This window comes from Acinonyx jubatus, chromosome D3 (genome assembly GCF_027475565.1).
Source record: "Acinonyx jubatus isolate Ajub_Pintada_27869175 chromosome D3, VMU_Ajub_asm_v1.0, whole genome shotgun sequence".
Taxonomy (NCBI): Eukaryota; Metazoa; Chordata; class Mammalia; order Carnivora; family Felidae; genus Acinonyx; species Acinonyx jubatus.
In genome coordinates, this window is record NC_069392.1 from 83,520,993 (window position 1) to 83,548,655 (window position 27,663).

At 36.3% G+C, this 27,663-nt stretch overlaps 1 protein-coding gene and 1 long non-coding RNA gene across 2 annotated transcripts in view; one reads left to right on the plus strand and one right to left on the minus strand.

Moving 5' to 3' along the window:
* The window catches only part of CCDC102B (coiled-coil domain containing 102B), a 196,087-nt gene that overhangs the window by 133,350 nt on the left and 35,074 nt on the right, over positions 1-27,663 (plus strand). The window contains 1 exon segment of the mRNA XM_053205990.1: positions 18,309-18,425. Within this exon segment, the coding sequence (XP_053061965.1) occupies positions 18,309-18,425 (117 nt within the window).
* LOC128312388 (uncharacterized) lies at positions 9,923-23,892 on the minus strand. Its single transcript, XR_008291639.1, has 3 exons — positions 23,851-23,892; positions 23,259-23,337; positions 9,923-10,750 (listed from the first exon to the last, which is right to left on the minus strand). It is a non-coding gene; the product is annotated as an uncharacterized LOC128312388 (long non-coding RNA).

Genomic DNA, 27,663 nt, shown 5'->3' on the forward strand with positions numbered 1-27,663 from the left:
ATCAAAGACAATGGAAGATATAGTATATTCACATTCAAACTTCAAATGTAGGTGAAATGAGGTGCCAGCGGAATCTCGTGAGGGTTCTCCCATGGATAATCTGAAACTTATAAAAAATAGCAAATAGTCCTGTAATGTAGTTGTACTGAATTAGCAGAATCATAGGATTCATATGAAAGGAATTTTTAAATGTTTATGTATGTGTGTGTGTATGTGTGTGTATATATAAAATATATATGTGTGTATATATATATAATCTCCAAGTCTCTTTGGACATTTTGGACATTTGGATTTAATTATTTAGGAGTGTTTATCACATATCTGTGTTTTGAGAAGCTTATTATTCTGATATGCACCCAAAATTGAGATCTGCTTCTATAAAGCATCATATCTCAGAGCAGAGTTGGAGGGACCATTGAGATCCTCAACACCAGTTGTGTGATCCTTCATTTTAAGTTACGGATCAACTTTATTCAGTCAATGTGTGCCCAGATATTTGGTCAGACATTATTCTGGGTGTGTCTGTGAGGGTGTTTCCGGATGAGACTAACATCTGAGTCAGTAGCAGATTGCTTTTCCTAACATGGGTGGGCCTTCTCTAATCAGCCAAAGGCCTGAATAGAACACAAGGACTGACTCTCCTCCACCTAGGAAGGAACGCCTCCTGCCTGCCTGTCCAGCTGGGACATCAGTTTTTCTCTTGTTTTCAGATTTGAACTGAAACATTAGCTCTTCCTGGGTCTCAAGCCTGTTGGACTCAGACTGGAACTCTACGTTGAGCTCTTCTGGTTCTCAGGTCTTTAACTTGGACAGGAACTTTCACCACTGGCTCTCCTGTATTTATGGAAAATAAAAATACAATTGGAAAATATATGGAGAGATTATAATGTAATATTACATAAAATAAAAAGATAAAAATAAAAAAAATTAAATATATGAAAAGATTATAATGTAATATAAGGTTACATACAAATGTAATATATAGAAAGTTAATATATATATATATATATATATATATATATATGTATATATATATATAGAGAGAGAGAGAGAGAGGGCAAGCGAGCGACCACGGGATTTTTTATTTGTTTCTCTGAAGAACCCTGATTAGTACACCAACCTTAATACAAACCTGTAGCTTAAATAGATCTACTCACTGCAAGTCCTGGTTTTTTTCTGTCCAATGAAATGTTTTCCTTTATCGACAGCCATACTCTTGGCACTTTAAGAACTACTTGGACTTCCTAGTTAGTAACATAAATGGTGAAATGGAATGGATACTTTATTTTACTTATTTCTCATACTGACTGGTAGATTGTATAATAATTTCTTTGCTTATTATAGGGGAATATTGAGCTAACAGAGAGATGCTTGTTACTTGATGACTTAGTGTTTTGAACAACCCTTCCCTACTTTCGGTTCCACGAAGGAGAAGGAGCACGTTTCCTTCTCTGCCAAGGCCGCTGTGCCAATGAGCTGAAGAAGGTTCAGCTTCATGTCTCTGACATGGACCCCTTCTAGGACCTCAGTAGCTGTCCTGCCAAGATGTAAACATGGCCATATATTTTGGTGGTATTTGCAAACGTAGGATAATTGAGACACACGTCTTCAAACCTCTCCCTCTTCCCACTCTGAATTTGCCCCAACAGGCTTGTCCTCCTGCCTCTTAGACACGAAGTAGCTGTGGAAATCTTTAGGATCTTGCCAAGGTGAAATTGAATTGAGGATACATACAGTTTGTATGTAGAGGAATATCTTTTCGGCTATGTTTGTTATGTATACCTAGTCAATATGGAAGTTCTCTCAGAAACACGCTTGATACTTTTAAATGAAAATCGCATGAAAGATAATTTTTAGGACACCTGCCTTTGTGGGGTACAAGTTTCAAAACATGAATATTCCAAAAAGCAAATAGGCTTGTGTGTTCTGCTGTGATCTCATTTTATCCAATTTTTGTTCACGAAAAAAGTGATCAACTATTCTGGAAGAAAGACGAAACCCTCTGAAGTAAAAATGATATTACACAGTCGCTGTCATACTGAAAGCTGATGAAAGTGTATGCAGTCCAAAGTCCAGGAAAAACGTTTAGTTGTTATTTAGTAGTTATTGTTAGGACTTTGTATTGTTTTTTTCAGGATTTTGTGATATATTATGGTATTTGTCAGCTTTCCAAAGTTTGAGAATGGAGTTTCTGCATCCGAAATAAATTTTTACTCTCATTCCTAATTTTGTCTTCTCCCCAAATTGTAAAATACCAGCCTCCATAAAACGTGAACATGGGTTCCTCTGCTTTCCCTTGGCTGAACCTCCCAGACTCCGCCGATGACTTTCTTCTGCAGAGTGAAGTTTCCTGGTGTCCACATGGTTATTTTGTTACTTATCACAAGTGCCTGCTTGCTTTTTGTGTCCTCACCTAGACTGGAATCCCCTTCAGGGCAGACTCCTTGGGGGCTTTTCCACCATCTAAGCCTGACTCAGTTTGACCAGTCTGTAGACATTTGCAGACAGACTTAATGAAAGCAGGTAAACATTTCAGGGCAAGGGAAGGAAGCTTGCTGGAGGATTCCAGCTCCTTGCTTTTGGCCTGTTTTCCATTGTTCTGGCTCCCCCTCCCACCGTATAGACGGCTTTTGCTGATTCTTCCTATCGCATTGTTTGCACAAAAAGACACAAAGTCCCAAAGAAAGAAAGTGGATTGTCAGCTGTTTGTCAGCCTGACTTGCACAGGTCAGGCTTCGATATCCAAAGATTTCAAAAACGCCTTATGCTAGGGGAGAGGAGAAATGCATTAACTTCAGGTCACCAAGTTAGTGAAAAAATTATATAAGATGGAGTGTTTCCAAGAGTAACTGATTTACATAAAAAGTAAATAGCATTACATGCATTTAATTAAACTTAAATCATAAGTTTAAGTACCATTCTAATATTGACAGAGAGAGTTTGGGAAGTATCAGATTCACTTTGAACCACAATCTCCATGGTAAATAATGAAATACACAGAGAAGCGAGTGGGTAGGCTTTTTAATTCTTCCTCAGATAGGGGTGCCAATGAGACAAATTAAGAGGTGAAAGCTCATTTTCAGGTAGTTTCATTAAGAATGCTCCTAATAGAAGCTCTTTGAGACTTAAAGTCAAAGGCATAATTGCTGTGATTCTTTCGATGAAATAATCTTTGCTCTTTACATATTTTTAACAAATTCGGTGAGATATGAGTCACCTACTGTACAATTCATCCATTTAAAGAGTACAATTCGGTGGTTAATGTATTTACAGAGTTGTGCAATCGTCACCACAGTCAATTTTAAAACGTTTCATCTGTCCAAAAAGAAACCTCATATCCATTAGCATTGCCCTCCAACCACCAGAGTGGAGGTGATCACTAATCCAATTGAGTACTATAGATTTGCCAATTCTGGACATTTCCTATAAATGGAATTTTGATTTGCTTCTTCCACTTTGTGTTAGTTTTTGAATACACTTTCTGTAATCTGCTGTCTTAGCCACGATTCCTACCACAACTCAATAAAGAAAGAAACATTATGCTGATCTTCATTTTTAATGGAAACCTCATTTACAAAAAAATATATATATTAGGAGGTGTAATTTTCTATTCCCCAGAAGGAAAATATTAATACTGAGCTGTTTCGTACCTGTCTGAAGCAAGAGCTAAACATTTAAAAACATTATTTTCCTTAAATGAAAACTTTGGTTTTGACAGAAGTAAATCCTACCATTTCATGTTTAATACACAAGGACTAAATCAGAAAACAAAGAAAAAAATTCAATTTCTAAGGCTTTGCAGAAATGTAAGATCTTCTTTCACTATTACCAAAGTTGGCACTAATTTTTTGCTTGGTGAAGTTAAATCACATCCTTTAACTCCAGTAAATATATTCAAACATGAGTATTTGATTTTTTTTTTACTTTGTTACTGTAGTAATTATATGTTGCTTCAGGCAATATTTAATTAAAAATTAAGCCAGGCTAATCCTTTAAAAAGAACATTTCCCTAAAAGTAAGAATCTAAAATACCTTTTCCCCCCAAAACTTTGATATTCTATAATTTCATGGGTTTGTGGAGTGTGTGTGTGTGTGTGAGAGAGCTAAAGGACTCAGGGCTCGTTTGCTGTCTCTCTTGTGTGATATCTCTCTCTGGCGTGTGTGTGTGTGTGTGTGTGAGAGAGAGAGAGAGAGAGACAGAGAGAGAGACAGAGAGAGAGAGAGAGAACTTAAAGAACAATATCCTGTGAAGCTTAAAAGCCTTAAAATTGATAGCTAAAATGGTATAAATTCAGAAATATATCTTGAAGATGCTTCTGTTTATGGATAGGAAGACTCAATTCTTTCCAAGACATCTGTTGTTTGCAATTTGATCTATAGACTCAGTGCAATCTCAGCCAAAACCCCAAGTTGTTTTGTGGATATTGACGCCCTGACTCTAAACTCTATGGACAAAAGACTCAGAATAGCCAAGACAATATTGAAGGACAAGAATAAGGTAGTGGGCTGACATTACCTGACTTCAAGACATACCTAAAAGTACAATAATCAAAAGAGTGTGGTATTGGTGAAAAAACCAGATCAATGGAACAGAATAGAGAACCCAGAAATAGGCCCACATAAACATAATTAACTGATCTTTGACAAAGGAGCAAAGGCAATACAGTAGATAAAAGATACTCTTTTCACCAACTTATGCTGGAATAATTGGACATTCATGTGCAAAAAAAAAAAAAATCTAAACACAGACCTTACACCCTCCATGAAATTTAACTCAGAATACATCACGGACCTAAATGGAAAACCAAACTCCTGAAAGATAACATAGGAGAAAACCTGACTGACCTTGGTGTGGTGATGCCGCTTTTAGACACAGTGTTTGAAGGCATGATCCATGAGCAAAATCATTGATAAGCTGGATTCATTAAAAAGAAAAACTTCTCTCTGCAAAGACAATGTCAGGAGAACGAGAGGACAAGCCACAGACCAGGAGAAAATATTTTGAAAATGTACATCTGAGAGAGGATTACTATCCAAAATATATAAAGAACTCTTGAAAGTCAACAATAAGAAACACAAGCAACCTGATTTCAAAAAGGAGCCAAGGCCGTATACACCTCACTGAAGAAGATCCACAGATGGCAGATAACCATGTGGAAAGACGCTCCGCATCTTATGTCATAAGGAAGATGAAAATGCAAGCAATGAGATACTATTGCACACCTCTTGGAATGGCCACAGTCCAGGACATTGACACCACCAAATGCTGACAAGAACATGGAACGGTAAGAACTCTCATGCAGAATGGTGTGGCCACTTTGGACGGCTGCACGGTGACTATAGTCAATGGCACTGTATTGTGTACTCAAAAGTTGCTAGAAGAATAGAGCTTTAATATTTTCACAACAACAACGTCAACAAAAAGATAATTATGTGAGGTGAGGGGCATATTAACTAACTTCACTGTGGTAAACATTTCACAATGTAGAAGAGCGTCACATCACCACATTGTACACCTTAACCTTACGCTGTGCTGTAGGTCATACGTGTCTGAATAAGCTGGAAAAAATTTCTCTTAGAAGACCTTTAAAGCACATTTGATAGTTACAAGTGATGGGGGATGGGGGGAAGACTTTTCTTCATTACTGTCTTTGAGCAATTTGATTTTCATATGTGTTGATATGATCTTTATATATGTGCTTGAGTTTATGGAATTTCTTGAATATGTCTATGCTTTTTATTAAATTTGGAAAATGTTTGTCATTTGTTTTTAAGTATCTGTCCCCACCCGTTTCTCAGGGACTCCACTTACAAGTACATCAAGCCACTTGAAGTTGTCCTGGAGCTTGCTGATTAGCACTCATTGTAGTCCTGTGGTGAGCTAATGGAAATGCACTGGGGGGGCTTTGAGAGAGGAAGTTTGGTTAGCGGGGTATGTCATGTCCGGGTCCTTGATCGTTCCTGAGTTTTCAGACAGTCGTCTTTATGATTAGGCTATCTATGTATATTGAGTGGCACCGTGGAAATTGGGCTTCTACCCTCTGATAGAGACTGGGCAATAAATAGAGTGCTATCTCCTTCGTGATTGCATTTCAAAGAGATGGTTCCCACGTCCTAGAGAAAGACATCCTGGATTATGAAGCTGGCAGAAAAAAAAAAAAAAAGAATGAAAAGAAAAGAGAAAAAAGAAAGAAAAGAAATGAAAAAGAAAACAAAGAAAAAGGAAAAGAAAAGGCTGGGAGATTTATACCTCAAAGAGGTAGAGAAAAAATTTACAATTACAGGCTGTTGTTTTCAAAAGAAACACTAAGAAAGTGAAAGTAAAGAGTATGTAGTCACAAATAAAGGTGTCTAAAGTTTAATCAAGCTGAGGGGAACATTAAAGTCCTCTTGGTCATTTTTAATTCTATCATCTTTATTATTTCTGGACATGTTGTTTCAATTGATTGACTTCCCTCCTCATTATGGGTCATGTGTACCTATTTTTTAAGACATGTGATTTTTGATTGGACTCCTGTCATGAAGAATTTTACCTCATTGGGTGGGTGCTAAATATTTTCATATTTTAAAAAATATATTTTTGAGCTTTGTTCTGTGGCCTAGTTCCATTACTTGGAGACATGTTGATCTTTTTTGTCTTGAAGTTTCTAAGCCTGTTTAAATGAGACCAGAGTAGCATTTAGTCTATGGTTATTTTTTCTACTGAATCCAGAGGCAAAGCCAATCTGAATACTTTACCTAATGGGCCATGAATTGTAAGGTTTTATTCTGGCAGTTGGGAACAGGGATTATTATTACTGGACTTATTTCAGTCACAGAGATAGTTTCTTTTAATCCTTTTGGGGGTAAGTTCCTCAAAATGATGCTCTGGTCACCACTCCGGTGAGGACTCTTTAGGCCTCTAGGGTTCCCCCTCTGCTCAGTACCCTTCTGGAACTCTTGCCCACACTATGACTCAGCCCTTTCACTGGGAGATCCGCCTCCACTCATGGAGTGTATCCCCTTATTAGATGTTTTACATAAAATATATACTAGTTAACTTCTTAATGAAATACAAATCAGATTTCTCAGATGAACCTTATCCACAAGTCATGATTAATCCTCTGTTGACCAGTGTGATATTCTTTTATAACCTTGTGGATAAATCTGTTAAGAATCATAAATTATTCTTTGGGACTCTAATTGGCTTTCCTCTGGCCTTTGAGTGACTCTGTGGACAGAGATCAGCTATGAGCTAAAATGCATAAACTTGGATTATTGAAACAAGTACCGAGCCTGTATTTTAATGCAATTGGGAGAGCCAGGGTGTTACAGAATTGTGGTATTCAAAATGACCTTTCGAATAATTTTCAATGGACGCGATAGAAATGTGTTATTTTTCATACTCTTGATTTATAGTCTTTTTATGTGATTTTACGCTTGGATGAGCTGCCACTCATATTCATCCACACCCCCACAACCACATATCGAAGAAAAAAGTCACCTCCTATAACATGTATATTGCATGGCTTCTATATGAAAGTCTAATAATGTCTTTAATAAAGACAGGTTCTGGACCTGAATTACTAACAGCAAAAAGACTATGGATTAATAGAATCTATACTTTAAGATAAGCTGGAGTTGGGCAACTTTCCAAGTATGTTCATGCACGGGTATAAGAGATCGATTTTACAAGCAGGGGAACTTTTTACTATAGAAAATCTCAACTATCTACAAAAACAGAAATAATACTATCACAACTCCCAATTTTTCCATCAGCTATATTTAGTAATGATTGTCTCTTGACTAATCCATTTTACTCATATCAAATCCATCCATATTATCACTTTGTATTATTCTATCTGGAAGTATTCTGTATGTATCTCAAAACATAAGGACTCTTGTTAAACATAGCAATACGATTTTGAAATGTAAAAAATTAACAATTTTCTGATATCAAATATTTGGTGTTCAAATTTCTAGTTTACCAGTAAACATCAACATTATTTTCATAGTTTACTTACTTGAATCAATATCAAATAAAGCTTAGCCATTTTAATTGAATGTCTTTTTTTTTAAGGTTTACTTTTATTTATTTTGAGAGAGAGATGGAGAGCAAGCAGGGGAGGGGCAGAGAGAGAGGGAGACAGAATCCCAAGCAGGCTCCACGCTGTCAGCACAGAGCCTGATGCGGGGCTCGAACTCACGAACCATGAGATCATGACCTGAGCTGAAACCAAGTGTCGGATGCTTAACTGACTGAGCCACTCAGGTGACCCCTAATTGAATGTCTTTTTAAGTGCATTTTAATATATAGGTTTTTTTTCTTTATTCAACTTTTTTCCTTTTTTTCTTCTTATAATTTATTAAAAAAAAAAAACAGGTAATTTGTCCCATAGGGTTCTATTCTGGATTTTATGGATTGAATTTATACATTGTATGGTTAAATATGTTATTCTGTCTACTGTATTTTCTATTAAATGTTAATTGGATTAAGAGGTATGATTTGATTCTGTTTCAAGACTGTCTCCTAGATAATGTGTTCTTCCATTAGGAAGCACATGGTATTTGTTTCTGGTGCTGATAGACTGATGCTCATTGCATTAATTAGGAATTCCAAAATTGTGGTATTCTAATTATATTATTTCTGCTTCAGTTATTATTGGGATCATGTAAATAGAAGAACTTCCTCTCATACAATATTTTGTTCATTTAGGGGCAAGTGTGTGGCTCAGTCAGTTGAGCATCTGACTTGGGCTCAGGTCATGATCTCAAGGTTTGTAGGTTCAAGTCCCACGTAGGGCTCTGTGCTGACAGTGCAGATCCTGCTTGGGATTCTCTCTCTCCCTCTCTCTGCTCATCCCCCACTTGTAGTCTCTCTCAAAATAAATAAATAAACTTTAAAAGAAAACACAATATTTTGTTCATTTAGACCGAGTTGGGTTACAAGATGGATTCCTTTTCCTTTCTTTACCAATCTACAAAATAATGAATTGGATCACTAGTATTCCCCAGTGTTAATCAAATTAGTTTTTTTGTTGTTGTTGTTCATTTGTTTGTTTGTTTGTTTTTAGTCAAGGGGCACCTGGTGGCTCAGTCAGTTAAGTGTCTGACTTCAGCTCAGGTCATGATCTCGCGGTTTGTGAGTTTGAGCCCTGCTTCCGGCTTTGTGCTCACAGCTCGGAGCCTGGAGCCTGCTTCAAAATCTGTGTCTCCCCCTCTCTCTGCCCTTCCCCCACTCACACTCTCCCTTCCTCTCAAAAATAAACAAACATTAAAATTTTTTTAATTAGTTTTTTTGTATTGTTATAAATTTATGAATTTAAACTTCTTAGATTTTTTTTATTGTCTACTGTACTAATTATCCTTAATGATATTCAAAAGGTACCCTAGTTAGAGAGCAAAATGTTTTTTTATATTGGCAATTGAGAACATTTGATGCAATCCTAGTAATATTTCAAGTTTACTTATTCTAATGTATGACAAGATATAGACTCAGTGGTATGATCCTTCTTCAAAGACACCCGGGTTTTATAATGGGAAATACCTTAAGACCACCGTCTGTGCATAGATAAGGACACTGGTGCAGTGATGGTCACTATTTCAGGCCATTTTAGTGGGAAAAAAATGGAAAATGTAGCACTATGTTAAATCCTTGTCACTCTGCTCTGTCACAGTTTCTGATATCCTTTTTAATATTTATCTTGGATTTTGGGTTTTTTGCATCTTATTTCTTTTTATCTTATCTCTTAAGACATTATCTGCTACATTTATCTGTTCTTATGTTCCTTACAGTTTATTCTGAAATAAATTTCATATTTATTTCATATTATATATAATAATATAAATAATAAATATGTAATTATATATACTATATAACATATATTATATATAAATGTTATATATAATAAACATAATATATAATATATGTAATAAATAATTTCATATTATACATAATTTTTATTTAGGTCGCAGTGAAAAATTTGATTATTGTTTTCTTTTTCTCTAGTGGGCATGTATTTTTAGAATGTTCTCATCAGCATACTTACACTGTCTGTAAGATTATTATTTTTTTCTTCATTCTTTTGTCCTTATAATAACATCACACATGATTCAACTATGATCCTTTCCTGTTACTCATTCTTACATAGATTTAGGTTTTTTGTACTTAAAATAGAAGAAGCATAGACCAAGAAATGTTTCTGCCTTCATCTAGAGCTCACTACTCAGTGTTTGTAAAGTGCCCTAAATTATGACTTAGTCTTATCCTTTCCATAGTCCCCTGACTCTGTTCCCTAACTGATTTATCGGGATCATTCTCCCTTTATTGCCATGGTTCCTTTTACTATGGATTCTATTCTCAGCATTTTATACTTTATTGTAGGATGTGTTTTTAAAGGAAGTTTTGTCTCTTTTTGTTTTTGCTTTTATTTTTTATAGTGTACAGAATATAGATTGTTGTACTTCTTTGGACTTTTCTATGGGCCTTTTGCACTCACACACCAATTAGAATGTGTAAACCACCCCCCTAGTTTCATCTACTGTTTTCACATTGACCTTGCAGGCATACTTGCAGGGAACGTCCGTTGTCAATTTTGGGTTCTTGTGTTCTCAGGGCATGCTGCTTCCATTTAGTTTTCTCAAACAGGTGCTGATATTCTGCAGTTCTTGAAGCTGAGTAGATCGTCTTAGGGTTTACAGGGAAAACTTGTCCTCTAATTTTGCAGTGGGCTTCCATAGGTTTTTGATTTTGTTCTTGACATTGCTCTGCCTGTTTCATGGAGAGATTCGCAGACACCGAAAGAGTCATCACCACACTCTGCCATTTTCCCACAATTCCCCATGGAAATAGTTATATGGATTTCACCTCCAAATTCCCAGCTTTCATATGTGGTCTTCAAAAAACCATCTGCCTAAAGACGTACTTTTCAAGCAAGTTCTCTTTTCCCACATTACCCCCCATCCATTTCTCAAATGGAAATCATGCTTACTTCCCAACCCAAGTGTTATTTTAGAACATTTTGTCAGAGTGAGAAAAAATCAAGAGTACTAGAGATATTTTGAAAAATTGGTGTTGAGAAACCCAACTAATCAATGGTTCACAAAATCTTTGGCATTTAAATGGCTTATATTTTTTCTTCTTCATAAAAATACTGGAATAAGACCTAATAGATTGGTCAGTTTGTAGATAATAAATGATATAAGAACAAATGTGACCTTGTCATTTATTTAGAAAGTATACATTAACTAGAATTTAAATAAAAACTTGAAACAAAAAAAGAAAGACATTAAAAAACCAACACAAACAGTGCGTCTGCTATAATGAAACATCTGCTGCTTCTATTAATGTGTGATCAACTTTCTCAGTGCCTACATTTTAAAGAGAATAAAGAAAGCTGATGATAACTCTTATTTCATTCTATCAATAAGTAATTTCATCCATGGATACACAAACTAATTGAAAAAATGTATCTATCCATCTCATTAAGAGATGCATTTCCAGTAAATGATTAGTTTATATTTAATAATTATCACAATATGTGCTATCTTGTCTTGTTTTTAAGTAACCATGTACCATAGCAATTCTAGAGATAATTCAATCCAAAGAAACATTGTAATGTTTGGAGTCTTACAGTCATAATATATACATACATATTTTATATACATATTTTTATTTCATATTATTGAGCAAAACTTTTTCAAATATAAACATATGTTAAAGAAATAAGAATTCAAGAAATAAAATTAATACAATTTTTTGAATAGATGATAGTGAATATCACATTTATGTGGCTTTTCGATATCAGCATTAAGTAAAATGTGAAACAACCATTTTATTTAAAATTCAGCAGAAATTTCATTTATTGAATATAGATAAATATACTGTTTAGTCCACCATTTATAAAAGTAAAAGATACATCAGTATGAGAGCAAAACAGTTTAAACACCACTAAGATTATTTAATGTTTTTATTTTGACGTGAAGGACACAATAAAATTTGCTTTAAACATAAACATTTTTTGTGTCTTTACTACCATTCTTTAAGGTTGAGGGAGGGAATCAGGTAAAGTTGAGTTTGAATAGCTTTGGCTACAATTTTTGCAGCTATGATATAAGGCTTGGAATTTTGGAGGCTTCTCCATGCACTTAGAGTTAATTAAAATTAGTTGGAATCTTAATTGTTGTTAGCTATCCCTGGGTCCACTGCATTTAGGTGACCTCCCATTTGGGCATATTTCCTCTTTACTTTCCTCACCTTTCATAAGAATATGGTATGGCTGCCAGAACCTGCCTAACTGCTAAACACTTGGTCTTCCACTCTGTACTATTTGATATTCAATACTTAGGAGCCCAATTATAAATGTATATGTCAACATGAAAGCAATGGGAAAAGCCATTGAAGTGTGTTGACCAAGGTCAGTTTGGTTAAAAAATAATGACTCAAAAGGCACCTAGGTAGTGCAGTCAGTTAACTGTCCCACTCTTGATATTGGCTCAGGTCATGATCTCACAATGGCGAGCTCGAGCCCCATGTCGGGCTCTGTGCTGAAAGCATGAAGCCTGCTTTGGATTCTTTCTCTCCCTTTCTCTTTGCCTCTCTCTCTCTCTCTCTCTCTCTCTCAAAATCAATAAGTAAACAATTTTTAAAAAATAATTCAAACTTCAGTGTGAAGAAGAGATTTGGGGGCATGGCTGATGAGGAAACTATTATGAATCTGTCATGGTAATCCAGAAAGAAATTATCAGGTGTCCTAAGTTTAGTGGGGGATGTGGAGAGTTCATAAATATACAAGTGAAAGAAATTGTGATGCTCTCTTCAAACTTAGTGATTAAGTGAATGTTGGAAATGCTAGAGGATGCTAGGGGGTTAGAGAGGAGAAGTTACAGATTGCTGACCTTATTGGTGGGGTGGCCATCCACCAAAGAAGGCATATCATGAAGAAGAGAAACTTGAGAGGAAAGGACAATGGATTCAATACTGAATATATTGAGCTTGAGGTAGAAATATTTGGTGAGATTTTGGATTTATTAGTGCAGGAAACAAATGTGAATAATCATAGCGAGATGGTGGTTGAAACCATGGGAGGAAATGGGATCCCCAAGGTTGATGTATTGAATGAAGCAAAAGAGAGTTTGGAGGACTAGCACTAGGTAAGGCAGACAGAGGAAGGGAAACTGCCCCTAAGTCAGAATGTCTGGGAAGGATGAGAGCAGGGAAAAACCTTTCCTGGGGCGCCTGGGTGCCTCAGTCGGTTAAGCGTCCAACTTCAGCTCAGGTCATGATCTCACGGTCCGTAGGTTCGAGCGCTATGTCGGGCTCTGTGCTGACAGCTCAGAGCCTGGAGCCTGCTTCAGATTCTGTGTCTCCCTCTCTCTCTGCCCCTCCCCTGCTTACACTCTGTGTGTCTCTCTCAAAAATAAATAAAACATTAAAATAAGGAAAAAAAACCTTTCTTCCCATGAACCAGAGGAAAAGAGTACTTGAACAAAGACATTGTTAACAGTATCAAATTCTGCCAAAGATTCAAGTTAAGGACAGGCTGCATATTGTATATTGGAAAGTGTTGAGAATGGGGGCAGCAAAAGCCAATGGAGGAAATGAGTCAGAGGGGAGCATGTGGAAACCAAACCGTGAGGGCAAGCAGCTCTTGCATGACAGTTGAAGGTAAGAGGAAACAAAGAGCTGGAATGGACAGTTCAAAACCAGAAAAGAGATGGGGCAGGAGGGGAGGTGTGGGGCGGTCTTCTACACTTGGTCTCTCATATTTCCCTTTCAAACCTAAATGGAAACTATTAAGCTATTAAATATTGATGCAAGAGAAACTAAGAGATCTTGAAAATCCAGGAGAGGTACAGTTCTTAGAATGAGTTTTCCAAGTACTCCAAAGGTACTAAATCCTGACTACAAATGGAATGATTAGTTTTTAACTCTAGGAAGGAAGGGTATTTAAGTTCTTTGACAAGAGGAAAGAAGAAAAGATTTGTACAGATGCATGCAAATTTGTAGATTATGTTACAAGAGGTTGAAGATCTTTCCTATGCATAGCTTTTCTATTTCTCCATGAATGAAGCTGCAAGATCGTTTGTTGAGAGTTAGGGGAGAAATGGTGGATTTGGTATTTGAGGAGATTGAATTATGTTGTATTATTAATAATATGGACATAAATATTGAATGCAATATCCCACAAAGGCCAGATCTTTGGAATAAGCAATAACTACCTAATTGTTTTAGATTATTCTGAAGGGTAAAATTGTGAGGCAGAATCAAAATAACAGGGTGTGTTAGATTATATTTTTGTGCCCTTTTGAAATGAGATTTTCTTTTCCCACTTGATCTGAATAACTAAGAAAATATTTTTATTTATATGTTACACAATATTCTTGTTTTCCAGAATTATCTTCAAAAAGACATTCCACTCCATGCTAATTTGAATGTACTAGAATAAATATTTACATATAATGTTGCTGATTTTCCAGAAGCAAATTATGGCAGATATTTCTGAAGCCAGAGAGATGACAAGTTGCCTGGTTTAACCTTTCACAAATACTGCAGTATGAAAGGAGGAATTTTAAAGAGGAATTGTGGAATTATGGTGCAGTTTCAGAAAAGGAGTCTTAACAAGAGACTATACTTAAATAAATATTAAATAAAAGGACCTGAACTTAGAAAATGCTTTCTAATGCTGACTCATTCACTTTTTCAGGTACCTTCTATTTCTATCACTTTCAATTTAAGTAATGTGATAGATCACTTGTGGGTGGCATTCATAATTCTTCCAAATAATAATCTTTACCATCTATACATCCACAGCTTTCAACTTTTCAGCTCCTAATTAGATTTTACTTATGCCTCCATTAATCTGAACCTGAAGGTGAATAAGTGGCAAAATTAAGGTGATTTTGAGTTCAGGGTATAATTTTAAAAGGATCATAATAACTCAAGTTTTCATAAGGAGGAGTATAGTTTTATTAATCTGGCCATCAGGCTTTTTTTCTTGTTATATTGTCTTAATTGCCTTCACTGTACAATATTTTGTTTACTGTTTTCATCTTTCTTTAATTTAATTTAATTTAATTTAATTTGTTTTTGCTGTTTCGAGCCTGGAGTGTGTAGGAACAGTGAGAAGTCAGAGTGACCAACAGAATACAGGCTAGGAGTAGGAAATGAGGTTTGGAGGTTACAGGACCAGGCAGATGATAAGGACTTTGACTTACACTCTGAATGGATTGGGAAGCCACAGGAAAAATTTGAGCCACAGAGTTACGTGACCTGCATTACTTTTAAAATGCTTTATTTGATTGCTGTTTTGGAAGGGGAACTACAGAGCTACTTGAAGAAGCAAAGATCATGGCAGCTATTAAAATAACTGATGTGAGAGACCATGGTGGTGTTGATCAGGGCAGTAGTGGTGCAGGTCGAGAAGTGGTTGGATTTATTATATATTTTGAAGGCAAAATTGAATTATTTTTATTTTACTTTTTACTTTGGATATGACACGTCGGAGAAAGAAAAGAGTTAGAAATAAATCCAATATTTTTGGCCTGATCAAAGGGAAAGATGGAGCTGATCCTTACTGAGATAGCAAAGTCTGGAAGAAACACCTGTTTTAGGGAAATTCTTAATTTGTCTTTGCAATGTGTTAAGTTTTGGATACCTACGGAAGTGACAAGTAGGAAGTTGGACACATGGGTCCAAAGTTCAGAGGAGACCTACAGGATAGAACAATTTGGAGATTGTCAGAATTCTGACTAGTATGCAGGGCTATGGGTGCACATCAGCTATCCAAAGGCGTAAATGCATCAAGACCACAGGTCCAAGAACTGAGCCTTGAGACACTAACTTGTCTCATAAAGTCTTCTAAAGGATAGGATTACTAGACACATTTAAAAAGCTTTCTTTTATTGTTCTTTTTTCTTTGAAATTTTGAAATTGCTCTGTTCTTGATTTATGAGTGCAGTATAATATTCATTTTCCCCAAAGATAGTGATTATATTTTTAATAACATTTACTTTCATATCTTAAAGTATACCATTTATCTTTTTTTTCTGTCAGACATTTTGTTTTATAATCTTAGATATTTTTTTTCATGTTCTTGGTTTCTTCGAATGTCCAGAGATCCTTGATTTTCCATTGTCAATGAAAAATGAAAATGGAATTATTTTAGGTAATTAGTGTGGACTTCCTATACTGTTGTGTATGAAAATTTATTTTCCTGCCTCCTCTCTCCTTTGAGTGGCAAAGTTGATTGGAAGTTCGGTTGACAACGAGAAGGCTTATTGATTGATGTAATTTGCTGAGAATTAATGGTCAAGATTTCAGAAGTTACACTAAGGGCATTCAGTGACCAGAATGAGTTGGATTTTACTTTGGTGAACTTGAACCCAGAAACTGTTGCTTTGATTCGACCCTCGCAATTCATTATTTTCTTTAGCAAAGTGACTTATTTTATTTTTATTTTGGCCAGAGATTAATACCACATTGTTTATTTACACAAATGTGAGGTGAAACGTGCCTAGACAGACTTGTACTGAACTCCGTGGCATTGTGTCCTGTTCCACATTTGCCTTCCGTGGTGTATCCTCCACGTTATTAACTCTGAACATGGAGCTTCTCTGTACTCGGCAAATCAGCCCCCTAACTCCACTGTAGTTCGTTTTTAGTATGTGTCTATAAACTTTTTGCCTTTCAGTAAACTATTCCAGTGGCTTCCAGCTTTATAATTATAGATGTAGTACCGGTTTATGATTAAGCACTCTGGTAATGAATTTAGCGAGAACATTCTTAACTTTTGCTTCTTCCATTACTAGCTTTGTGAATTTGGGAAAGTTGCTTAAGCCTAGTAAAAGTATGGTTTATTTCTCTTTAAGGATAATAATAATACCTAACACATAGGATTACTCTAGCATTAACTAAGGATATCAAGTTCAGTTCCTAGAGACTAATACATACTTAATGTTATGAGTAATGTTATTTTTAATTTTAAATAGGTAGTATAATGTTTGCTTTTATTTTCTAATTTATAGTGGGATTGCACACAAATTATATAATATAAATTCTGAAAACATTTACTACATATTTTAGGGGAAAACGTAAGTTAATAAAACAATGTTATATGTGTATTACACATTTTATAGATTTACCAAATTTTGTGTTTCTGTTGAAAACTATAAGAACAGCTATGGAGAAAATTTACTATGTATTTATAGGATTTTTCTCACCTTCCTGTGTTTCACTTTATAGACTATTTTTTAGAGTGATTTTAGGTTCACAGCATAATTGAATGGAATGTACGTACATTTGCCATAGGCTCCCTGTGTCCACTTAAGCATACCATCCCCCCCATTATCAGTGTCCTCCACCAGGGTGGCACATTTGTTACAAATGATGAACCTATATTGACACATTACTATCACCCAAGTCCATAGTTTACCTTAGGATGTATTCTCGGTGCTGTACATTCTCTGGGTTTAGACAAATGCATAATGATATGTGTCTACCAGGGTCATACTAAATAGTTTCATTGCTCTAAAAATCTCTGTGCTCCACCTGTTCATCCCTTCCTACCCACAACCCTGAAAACCACTCATTTTACACTGTATCCATACTTTTTCCTTTTTTAGACTGTCACATAATTAGAATTATACAGTAAGTAACCTTTTCAGATTGGCTTCTTTCACTCCGTAATATGCATTTAAGTTTACGCCATGCCTTCTCATGGCTTGAGTGCTCATTTCATTTTAGTGCTGAATAATCTTACATTATCTGGATATGCCACTCTTTACCCTGTTTTTCTGTAGGAGTTCCATATTGCATTTTATTGGCATCGTTTATAAATATGTCTTTCCTAATTCGAGCGTTATATAGATGTATTTTTTCCATCGCCCAAGTTTGTCTCTGTTGTAATCTATGTACTCTTTAGACTTCTTAGAAAATAGACATTAAGTAGAGTCACAAAGGGTACTGTGTTACAAATATCCAAGACTGTTAAATCAGTGTTAATTGGATTCATTTAGAATCCAGTTGGTCAATTATCAGGAGTATGTGAGGTAACCAAGTTTTGCCCAATTTTCAAATGATTAGTTTAGATTGCTAAAGCTTTGCTGATTTGGTTTTGAACAACTTAGAATTTTTCAAGTAAGGAAATAAATGATTTAACTACATTAATTATCACAGCAACGGTAAAACCTGCCAGAATCCACATAGAAAACAAACAAACAAAAACTAAACTAAAAGTAAAATGAAGGACTAATGTGGATTATCCTGGAGCCAGCCTTTGGAGCCTCATGTGATTATAATTCTAACTTCTGGTTTTGTTTTTGTTTTTCAGTTTAACATTATTCCTGGTCAACATGAAAATGAAATGAAAGAAATATCGGGAGATATAAAAGAAGAATCAAAATCTCAAACCGGCAAGGATAGAGTGATCTACGCGTTAAGAGCTGAGGTAAGTTATTGGATAAGGATTATAATACCAAAATATACCTGATTTTATTAGGTGATATACTATTTTAAGAAGTATAATTGGGGCATCTTTGGTTACTTTATGAAGAATAATGCTGCCAAAAATAAAAAAGAATATAATCAGTTTGTATGTGGTTTAAAAATGCTGCGGGAGGGCGCCTGGGTGGCTCAGTCGGTTAAGCGGCCGACTTCGGCCCGGGTCATGATCTCGCGGTCTGTGAGTTCGAGCCCCGCGTCGGGCTCTGTGCTGACAGCTCAGAGCCTGGAGCCTGTTTCAGATTCTTTGTCTCCCTCTCTCTGACCCTCCCCCGTTCATGCTTTGTCTCTCTCTGTCTCAAAAATAAATAAACGCTAAAAAAAAAAATGCTGTGGGATGATACTGGCTCATCGCTAGATTGGAATTACCTGACTTTTATAAAGACAGAATATTTGGTTAAAAAACATTTCTAGGCCATACGATTCTAACTGTGAGTAAATACTTATTAAAAGTTCAGTCGGCTGCTGGGTCTAATGGGTTAAGTTATCATCAGGACCAGCGACACACAAAATGTGTTGCATGTAGTGGAATTAACGTAGCCTTTGGCAGCTAGCAACATGCGAGACAGGCAGGTGACCTCGCTTTCGGTAGTTCCTTCATTTCTTCGGTGTGCCAAGGGAAATGGTGGAAACGTTTATTTTCAACACTTCAACCGCGACCAACACCAAAAGACTTTTTACAGATTGTAAACTCTGTTTTTTCTATGTCATGTTAACAAAGGAGGAATTGTTTAGGGGACTGAATATTTTCACTGCATAGAAAATTGCGTTAGTGCACTAAAAGTGAGGAATCATAAATTACTTATTTTGTATCATAATTCTGGAAGAATGTCTTGGATGACTAAGTGTAGGGACAATTCAGGAAAAGTAGGCTGGGAAGAAGATTTGTGTTTGATGGCTTCTTCTTTATAAAACTCACACCCCAGTATATTTTCCATCAGATGAACAGATAGCAGAAAATGAATAAATCATAGATTTTGGAGCTGGAAGCGGCTCCATCACTGATCACTTTATTCTGGACAACTCCTTCTGCCTCTCCAGGTCTCAGTTTACAGAGTAAAATAATGGAAATAAGAAGAATGAAGGTTATCATACAGGATTTTTGAAAAGATCACACACTGCAAAGGAAAACTTGTTGGAGGCAGTGTGCCTTAACTTGGGGAGTTACCACTAAGTCGTTCAGGAGAATAACTCTTCCTGCTTGCATCAGTGCTGTCCCTTCCCACCTCTGCCCCGAGTCAGAAAGGGGTGTTGGGAAAGGCGAAGACAAATGGGGAGATCCATGATGAGAAAGGCTGATGTGTTGAGAACAATTCTTCCTACCAGCTAGGTCCAAGGGGAAACATGGTGGTTTGCATGATGGCTGTTTTCTAAGAGGAATCAAACCATCAGGAGAAACACTCCTTTCTTGGCTTTGAGATCTGAGAAGCATCTTAGATTAAGCTTTTGTACAACATGTATAAAAGCTTACTTAGCAGTTAGAGACAAAAACAGAAAAAGACACGTCTGGCTGTTTATTGTAAGTCTCCTCAAAGGTTGAGGGCATGATCTTATATCATCATTTTCAGATGCACTGGGAGCCATTGCAATATAGGATCTCTGATACACGGCTTTTTTAGTTTGACTTAGCGAAAAGTTCTGAGACTCATTTATTAGCCATGTGACCTATTGTGACCATGTGACCTGTCAGCTATTTCATATCTATACAACCCAAATGTGATACAGACTTTTTACCCAGCTGAAGGTAATCTTCCACAAGACATTCAAGTACTATGATAAATGATGTTATGATTTAAAACTTCGTGGTAAAGCACTGCAAGCTGAAAGCAAAGACATGAATTGGCTATGTCTTTTACTCTGTGCACTTGAGTGGTATATACAATTCAATTAAATACAGAAAGAAAGCTTTGTTCAGAAAAAAACATACAGGGGTGCCTGGTGGCTCAGCTGGTTAAGTGCCCCACTCTTGGTTTCGGGTCAGGTCATACCTCACGGTTCATGGAATGGAACCCTGCTTCTGGCTCATGCTGATGGTACGGAGCCAGCTTGGGATTCTCTCTGTCCCTCTCTCTGCCCCTCCCCTGCTTGCACACGCTCTCTCTTTTTCTCTCTTTCTCAAAAATAAATTTTAAAAACTTAAAAAAAAAGAAAGAAAATATTGAGACAGATTCTTAATAGAAACGATCAGCTTCCGTGTGTGTATGTTTATGTGTGGATGTGGATGTGTGCATTATGTATGTGAGTATATAATGTGTTCATTTAAGCCTTAAATTAGGATAGAAGCTACTTTCTTTCCTTAGAAGACAGATAACCACACTTTGTTGGCATCATTTTACGTTTTACACTGGCTATGTTTAGGTCTTTAAAATCATATCATAATGTGTAATATGTTTTTTTTTAATTTTTTGTTTAACATTTATTCATTTTTGAGAGTGAGAGACACAGAGCATGAGCGGGGGAGGGAAGGGGGAAGGGCATAAAGGCCATTGTATCTCTCCCACAATCTAATTAAAGTATAAATTATTTTTAAAAATCTGGGTGTTTTAGCTATATAATCAATACTGTAGTATGTATGTGCACATATATCTTTGGACATTTAAAAATGGCTTAGGGTAGGGGTGCCTGGGTGGCTCAGTCGGTTGAATGTCCGACTTCGGCTCAGGTCATGATCTGGCAGTTTGTGAGTTTGAGCCCCGCGTTGGGCTCTGTTCTGACAGCTTGGAGACTGCAGCCTGCTTGGGGTTCTGTCTCCCTCTTTCTCCCTGTTCCTCCCCCACTTGCCCTCTGTCTCTCTCTCAAAAATAAATAAACATTAAAAAATTAAAAATAAAATAAAATAAAAATGGCTTAGGGTAAATTCCTAGAAATGGTATGGCTTAGTGAAGAGAATGTTTATTTTTTAAATATTTTATACACATTGCCAAGTTGTCCTTTAGAAAAAATTATATCAATTCACATTCTCACTCACCTGCAGAGTATAAAGTGTACTCATTTCATTATTCTATAGCCAACAGTATATATTGTTATTTTTAATTTTTCATAACTGATAGGCAAAAAATATCATTTTAATTTGTATTTTTCTTATCTAAACATAAAGTTCTGGTTGTTTGCTCATTTTTGCTGATACAGTATTTATTATAATAGCTACCATTTACTGATAACTTCAAAAATGTCATATGTATTGTGCTGAACCATTGAATTATAAGATCTCATTTAATATTTAATATTTTAACCCTCTTTTGATCTATATGTTCTTTTTTAATTTCAATTTTATTAAGTTTTTAAAATTTTAATTCCAGTATAGTTAGCATACTTTTTTAAATGAAATTTTTTGTTTTATGATCTCTATATATCCTTGTCTACTTTTAAAGGAAACAGGCTTAGGTTTGTTTGGTTTAGGTTACAAAATCACCCCAAACATTGTTGAAATAATTTTTTACCTATGTTGTCATTTAGTTCCAGTTTTTCAGAGGTGCACACTCAGATTCAAGCTGTCAGCAAGTTAGGCCACTTACCAAGGCCACATAGCTAATGACTTTTAACCTAGAAACCAAATGCTATCAGTTGGTATTCGGCATTGCGGACCTGGTCTGTCACCTGTGAGTTTACTGGAGAAACCTAACAGATTTTCAAACAATATTGTTCGAACTGGGGGGAAATATAGTATTTTCATATCAAACATCACAATTTTTTAATATTGATGACCCCCATTGATGATGGACAACTTTTAACACTGTTACTAACAGACTCACCAATCTGATAATAATATTGCTTTCACTTGACCAGGGTGTTCTAGTTATTTTTTGAACTGCCCAATTTTTTTAGAAGTAAGCTTCTCATTATAGAAATTTGGTCAAAGAAGCTCAAAATGGAGTGTTGACAAAAAGGCCCCAGAGTATTTACGTAATTGCCTCTTCTGGCCAATGTGTAAGGAGGTGAGTTCTCTGAGCACAAAGTGACTGGATGAATCAGTCGTTCTCAATAAATGCATATGCATAACAAATACATTTAATTTTTTCTCCATATTTAAGATCAAGGCCCCTCAAACTGGAAATGAAAAAAATATGTTTAACTTTACTTATTTATTATTTTGAGAGAGAAAGAGAGAGAAAGAGAGAGAGAGAGAGAGAGAGAGAGAGAGAGAGAGAGATTGAGAATGCATGTGCATGGAGGAAAGGGGCAGAGGGAGAGGGACAGAGAATCCCAAGCAGGCTCCACACACACAGGCTCGATCGCATGAACATTGAGATCATGACCTGAAACAAAATCAAGAATCTGATGCTAAACTGACAGAGCTACCCAGGTGCCCCAAATAAAATTTTGCTTAGAATGGAAATTAACTAGCATTTTGAGTCAAGAAGTCACTATTTCTTTCTACAATCCAGTTGCTGCTTGAAAGCAAACTCATAATCAGGAAACACTCCTTTTACAATTATTTTTAGGCCAACATTTTTTTGGGATGCACGTTCATCCAAGGCAAAATAGCTGTTTTATATTATATTATTCTAAAAAAATATATATCACCAACATTTCAGTTTCAAATTTGTAGGAATTTTGATACGTTATTTTCTTATTTCTTATTTGTGAATTGTTCTTTTCTCTCCAACCACACATTTACATCCCATTTCTCTTTCACTTTGGAAAGATGAAATAGACATACTTTCCCCTATTTATCCCAATAAATGCAACTAAAAACTCTAACCGTGATACTTAAAGTAAGCACAAGAAGATTCACAAAGTTGAAGGGAAGAGGCATACCACCTAGGTAACTAGAACTTACAAAATGATATGGCAGGGGGTTTCCTGGATTTTCTTTCTGCTGCATGTATCCCAGAATTGGAACTTCAGAAGGCAGCAACCTAGACACACCAACAGTACAGATAACAACAAAACTGAAGACGAAACAGAAACGTGCAACCAAAATATTGTCACTCGAGCCAAACGACTAGGGAATGTCAGTTTATCAGGACAGAATGTTTTAGATAACCATTTGAATCCAGCCAAATAAATATCACAGAAAAAAAAAAAGGGTGCCCCATCTCAGCCCCTGTTAGCAAAGTTGAGTGGGGAGCTTGGACCACCACCCTTGCTAGGCCACAAAAGAGGTACCCGTCCCTCCCTTCTGAAGTGGGGGCAGAGAAGGCTGAACAGAAGCCAGGACTTGTATCTCTGTTAGACAGCGGTGAGGCCCACAGCCCCCAGGGGTGCCGGTGGGAAACATGTCGGGAGCCTGTACTCCCACACCCACCCTCCCCCAGTTAGGGAGGTCTGGTGGGTGGCTGGAACTCTCATTGTCACCCAACTTTAACCAAGAGCACCCCCGACTAGGTGTCAAAGGAGGTTTAGTGAGGAAACGGAACTTCTCCATTCACCTGGAAGTAATAAGGCAGGTACCCTTCCCCTCCAGAATGGTGTAACAGGAACCCGGATAAAACAGAATGTTTACGTAAGATTTAGAGTCTCTTCACACAGTACCCAAAATATCCAGGATACAATTGAAAACTATTCATCACGTTAAGACCAAAAATATCTCAAAGTGAACGAAAGAAGATAATCAGTAGATGCCAACACCAAAATGGTGGAGCTTTTTAAATTACTGGTGAGGATTTTAAAATGACTAACATAAAGGTGCTTAAAGAACACATTGTGAACGTGCTTGGAACAAATGAGAAAAACAGTGGCAATTCTCAGGAAAGAAAATGTCTCAGAGATACAGAAAATACAAAGAAGAAACAAATAGAAAAGTTAGAATGAAAAACAATAACTATTTTTTTAAAAAATATGAATGGAAGGGACAGAGGAAGGAATCAATGACCTTGAAGACAGAACATTAGAAATTATTCAATCCAGAAAAAAAAAATAGAGCCTTTGCTAACGGGTTGAGATGGGTTGAGGTTGTAACAAAAGATCGCATTCTTCCGCCTTTGGAAGCCAGTATAAGAGAAGAAGTAAGTGTGGGGCTGAAGAGAACTCAAATAAATAATGGGCGAAAATTTTCCAGATCTTAGGATAAGAGTCGAATCTATAGTTTAAAAGCATCGTAATCCCCAAACAGCATAAACTCAAGAATACCCACATCAAGAAACATCAGTCGAATTTATGGAAGATTAGGAAAAAGTAATCTTCATAGCACCTAGAAGGAAATTACACCTGACCTACAGGGGGAAAAAAAGGATAACCTGGGTGACAGTAAATATCTCATCAGAAACCACAAAAGCCAGAAGGAAGTGGCATACGATTGACCAAGTTCTACACCTGTCAACTCAAAATGCTGTACTCAGTGTAAGTATCCTTCAGGACGTCCTCAGTGAAGGAAGACTAAGAATTTGTCTTCAGCAAGTAAGCACATGAAAAATGTTCAACACATTAGCCATCAAGGAAGCGCGAGTGAAAACCACGATGAGGTATAATCACACACCTTTTACAATGGCTGAAAGAAGAAATAGTGACGAAGGCAACGCTGGTGGAGTTGGAGAGCTCCTGGGCCAGACTTTGTTGCTAGAGGCAACGTAAATGATACAGACGCATCGGAAAACAGTTTGGTAGATTCCCACCCAGCACCTACTATGTCACCAAACAGTTGCGCTCCTGAGCACTTCTGTTAGAGAAATGAAAACATATACTCACTCACAACCCGTATGTGAATCTTTAAAGTAATTTTATTTGTCAATGCCAAAGCTTGGAAATGTTGTCTGTAACGTTCTGTGCGTAAAAAAAAAATGAAACAAGCCATACACCCATACCTTGGAATACTCCTTGGGAATAAAATGGAATTAACTCTTGACTATGTAGCAATCTGGATGAATCTCCGAAGAAGTATGTTAAGGAAAAAATGCCGATCCTGTCAACAACGTAGTCTGTGATTTCATTGTTATAACATTACTGAAATGACAGAATTTTAGAAATGAAGAGATTTGTGATTGCCAGAGATTAGGGGATAATGAGAAGGAGGGAGTGTGTGTACAAAATGGCAACATAATGCATTCTTGTGATGGAAATGGCCTATTTGGTCAAAATATAGACTATATAATTGTCACTATCTGATTATGATACTGTACTATGCAGTTGCAAAATGACACCATTGGAGAAAACTGGGGCAAGGGCACATGGAATTTATCTTAATTATTTCTTACAGCTGCCTAAGGATCTACAATTATCTCAAAAATTCAATAAGCAAATTCTGATCTCTTTCAGTATGGATGACAAGTTCCACCTTTTCCACATACTCGTCTGAAAATATGCATTCCTAATTTTATTTCCATTTTTGGTATCCAAGAGACCTTGGTCATAGTTGTTATCCTGGTAATACCTTGCTGTCTGACCTTCTAGCAATTACATAGGGTTTCTGAGTCTGTCTGATTATCTGCAAAATAGTGTTTAACAACTTTTCTAAAGGATTAATTCATCTGTATATGTAAAGTACTAAAATTGTACATTACATGTTAGGCACTCGATAAATACATGTTTTCTCCCTTGCCATTTACATTTCATTTAGTAACTTCCAAGTTGTGTATGTTCTTCCTCTTCTCAACTGTAAACTCGTTTGAATTTAAGGATAACTGTACTGACCAGTTTCCAGCTCAAGTAGGTTTCCCCAGATTTTTTTGTGGTGAAGTGGGCGAAAATATAAAGAACATAAAAATGCTTTTATTCTGTGCTTAAAAAATATTTTCAAGGTGTTTTCTTAAATTATAGTTCAATCTTTGATTCTGTGTATATTGTATGGTACATACTGCGATGGGTCTAGTAATCAACTGACTGCTGTCTATATGGAAATGAACCTGCCCTAGACAACTGCCTTCAGTGAGGGATGTAGAATTCATCCAGAATTATGGTTAAGTGCATGTTTTCAGCTGTATGGGAGCTATGTAGCAGATCTGCCTGATGCTGGGGGAGTTGACCTAGTTATAAATTTTAAATGAAGAGATGCCTGGGATTTTAGTTACTGCCAGCATTAAATAGTATCACCTTTGACTGGCAGGGAGTTGTATAATTAGAAGTCCAGTGCCATCGTAACTTAATTTTCCGAGATTGTCACAATAGATGCTAATCTAATTTGATTTAAATCTGTTGTACCTCATGCCTCTTACTGACTTACATGTTGTAGCGAAGTGAGTTAGATTACTGAGAATACTCTAAATGTATCAGAAATAATTATATAATTTTGAAACAGGACACTGATGGTTGAAAGCAAGTCAATTTAGAAGTCTGTTAGTGATATGGATTTGAATATTCTGGCACATGCTAGGTTTATATTGACAAAACTCAGGAAGCAGAATTTCTAAAGAGAAATTTGATATGAGTAAGCCATTAGAGAAAAATAATATTCTGGGAAAACTGAAAATTAAACTGTCACACATGGATATGCATTCTGGTTATTTAGACAAACACAAATTTAAATAGTCCAATTATCCAAGACCAAAACTGTCACTTGTCTTGCATTTACAGAAGACTGACGAATATAAAATTGGGTAACAGATGAAAGCCTGTGATGATTATCCAAAAAGTATTAGGTGGCTTAAATAACAACTTTTCTTCAAAAAAGGTTTAGAATTATGCAGAGTGGGTGAAAGTATTTAAAACTCCTTTGCATAGATACCCCATGAGCAGTGTTTTTTCCTGGTGGCCAGTTCAGAAAGCTTTCCAGCAATATCAGATTGATGATTTATTTACAACCTGAGATTGTTTTCTCAACCGTAAGTTTATCCAAAAGATACAAGATGCTGGTTCGAAGGGGCACATGCACCCCAATATTATAGCAGCACTATCAATAATAGCCAAAGTATGGAAAGAGCCCAAATGTCCATCACCTGATGAATGGATAAAGAAGATGTGATACACACACACACACACACACACACACACACACACACACACACACACAATGGAATACTACTTAGTGATGAAAAAGAATGAAATCTTGCCATTTGCAACAACATGGATGGACCTAGAGGGTATTATGCTAAGTATGAAGTAAGTCAGAGAAAGAAAAATACCATATGATTTCACTCATATGTGGAATTTGAGAGGCACAACAGATAAACATGGGGGAAGGAAAGGGAAAATAAGATAACAGAGAGGGAGGGGTGCCTGGGTGGCTGAGTGGGTTAAGTGACCAACTTTGGCTCAGGTCATGATCTCATGGTTTGTGAGTTCGAGCCCCACATCGGGCTCTGTGCTGACAG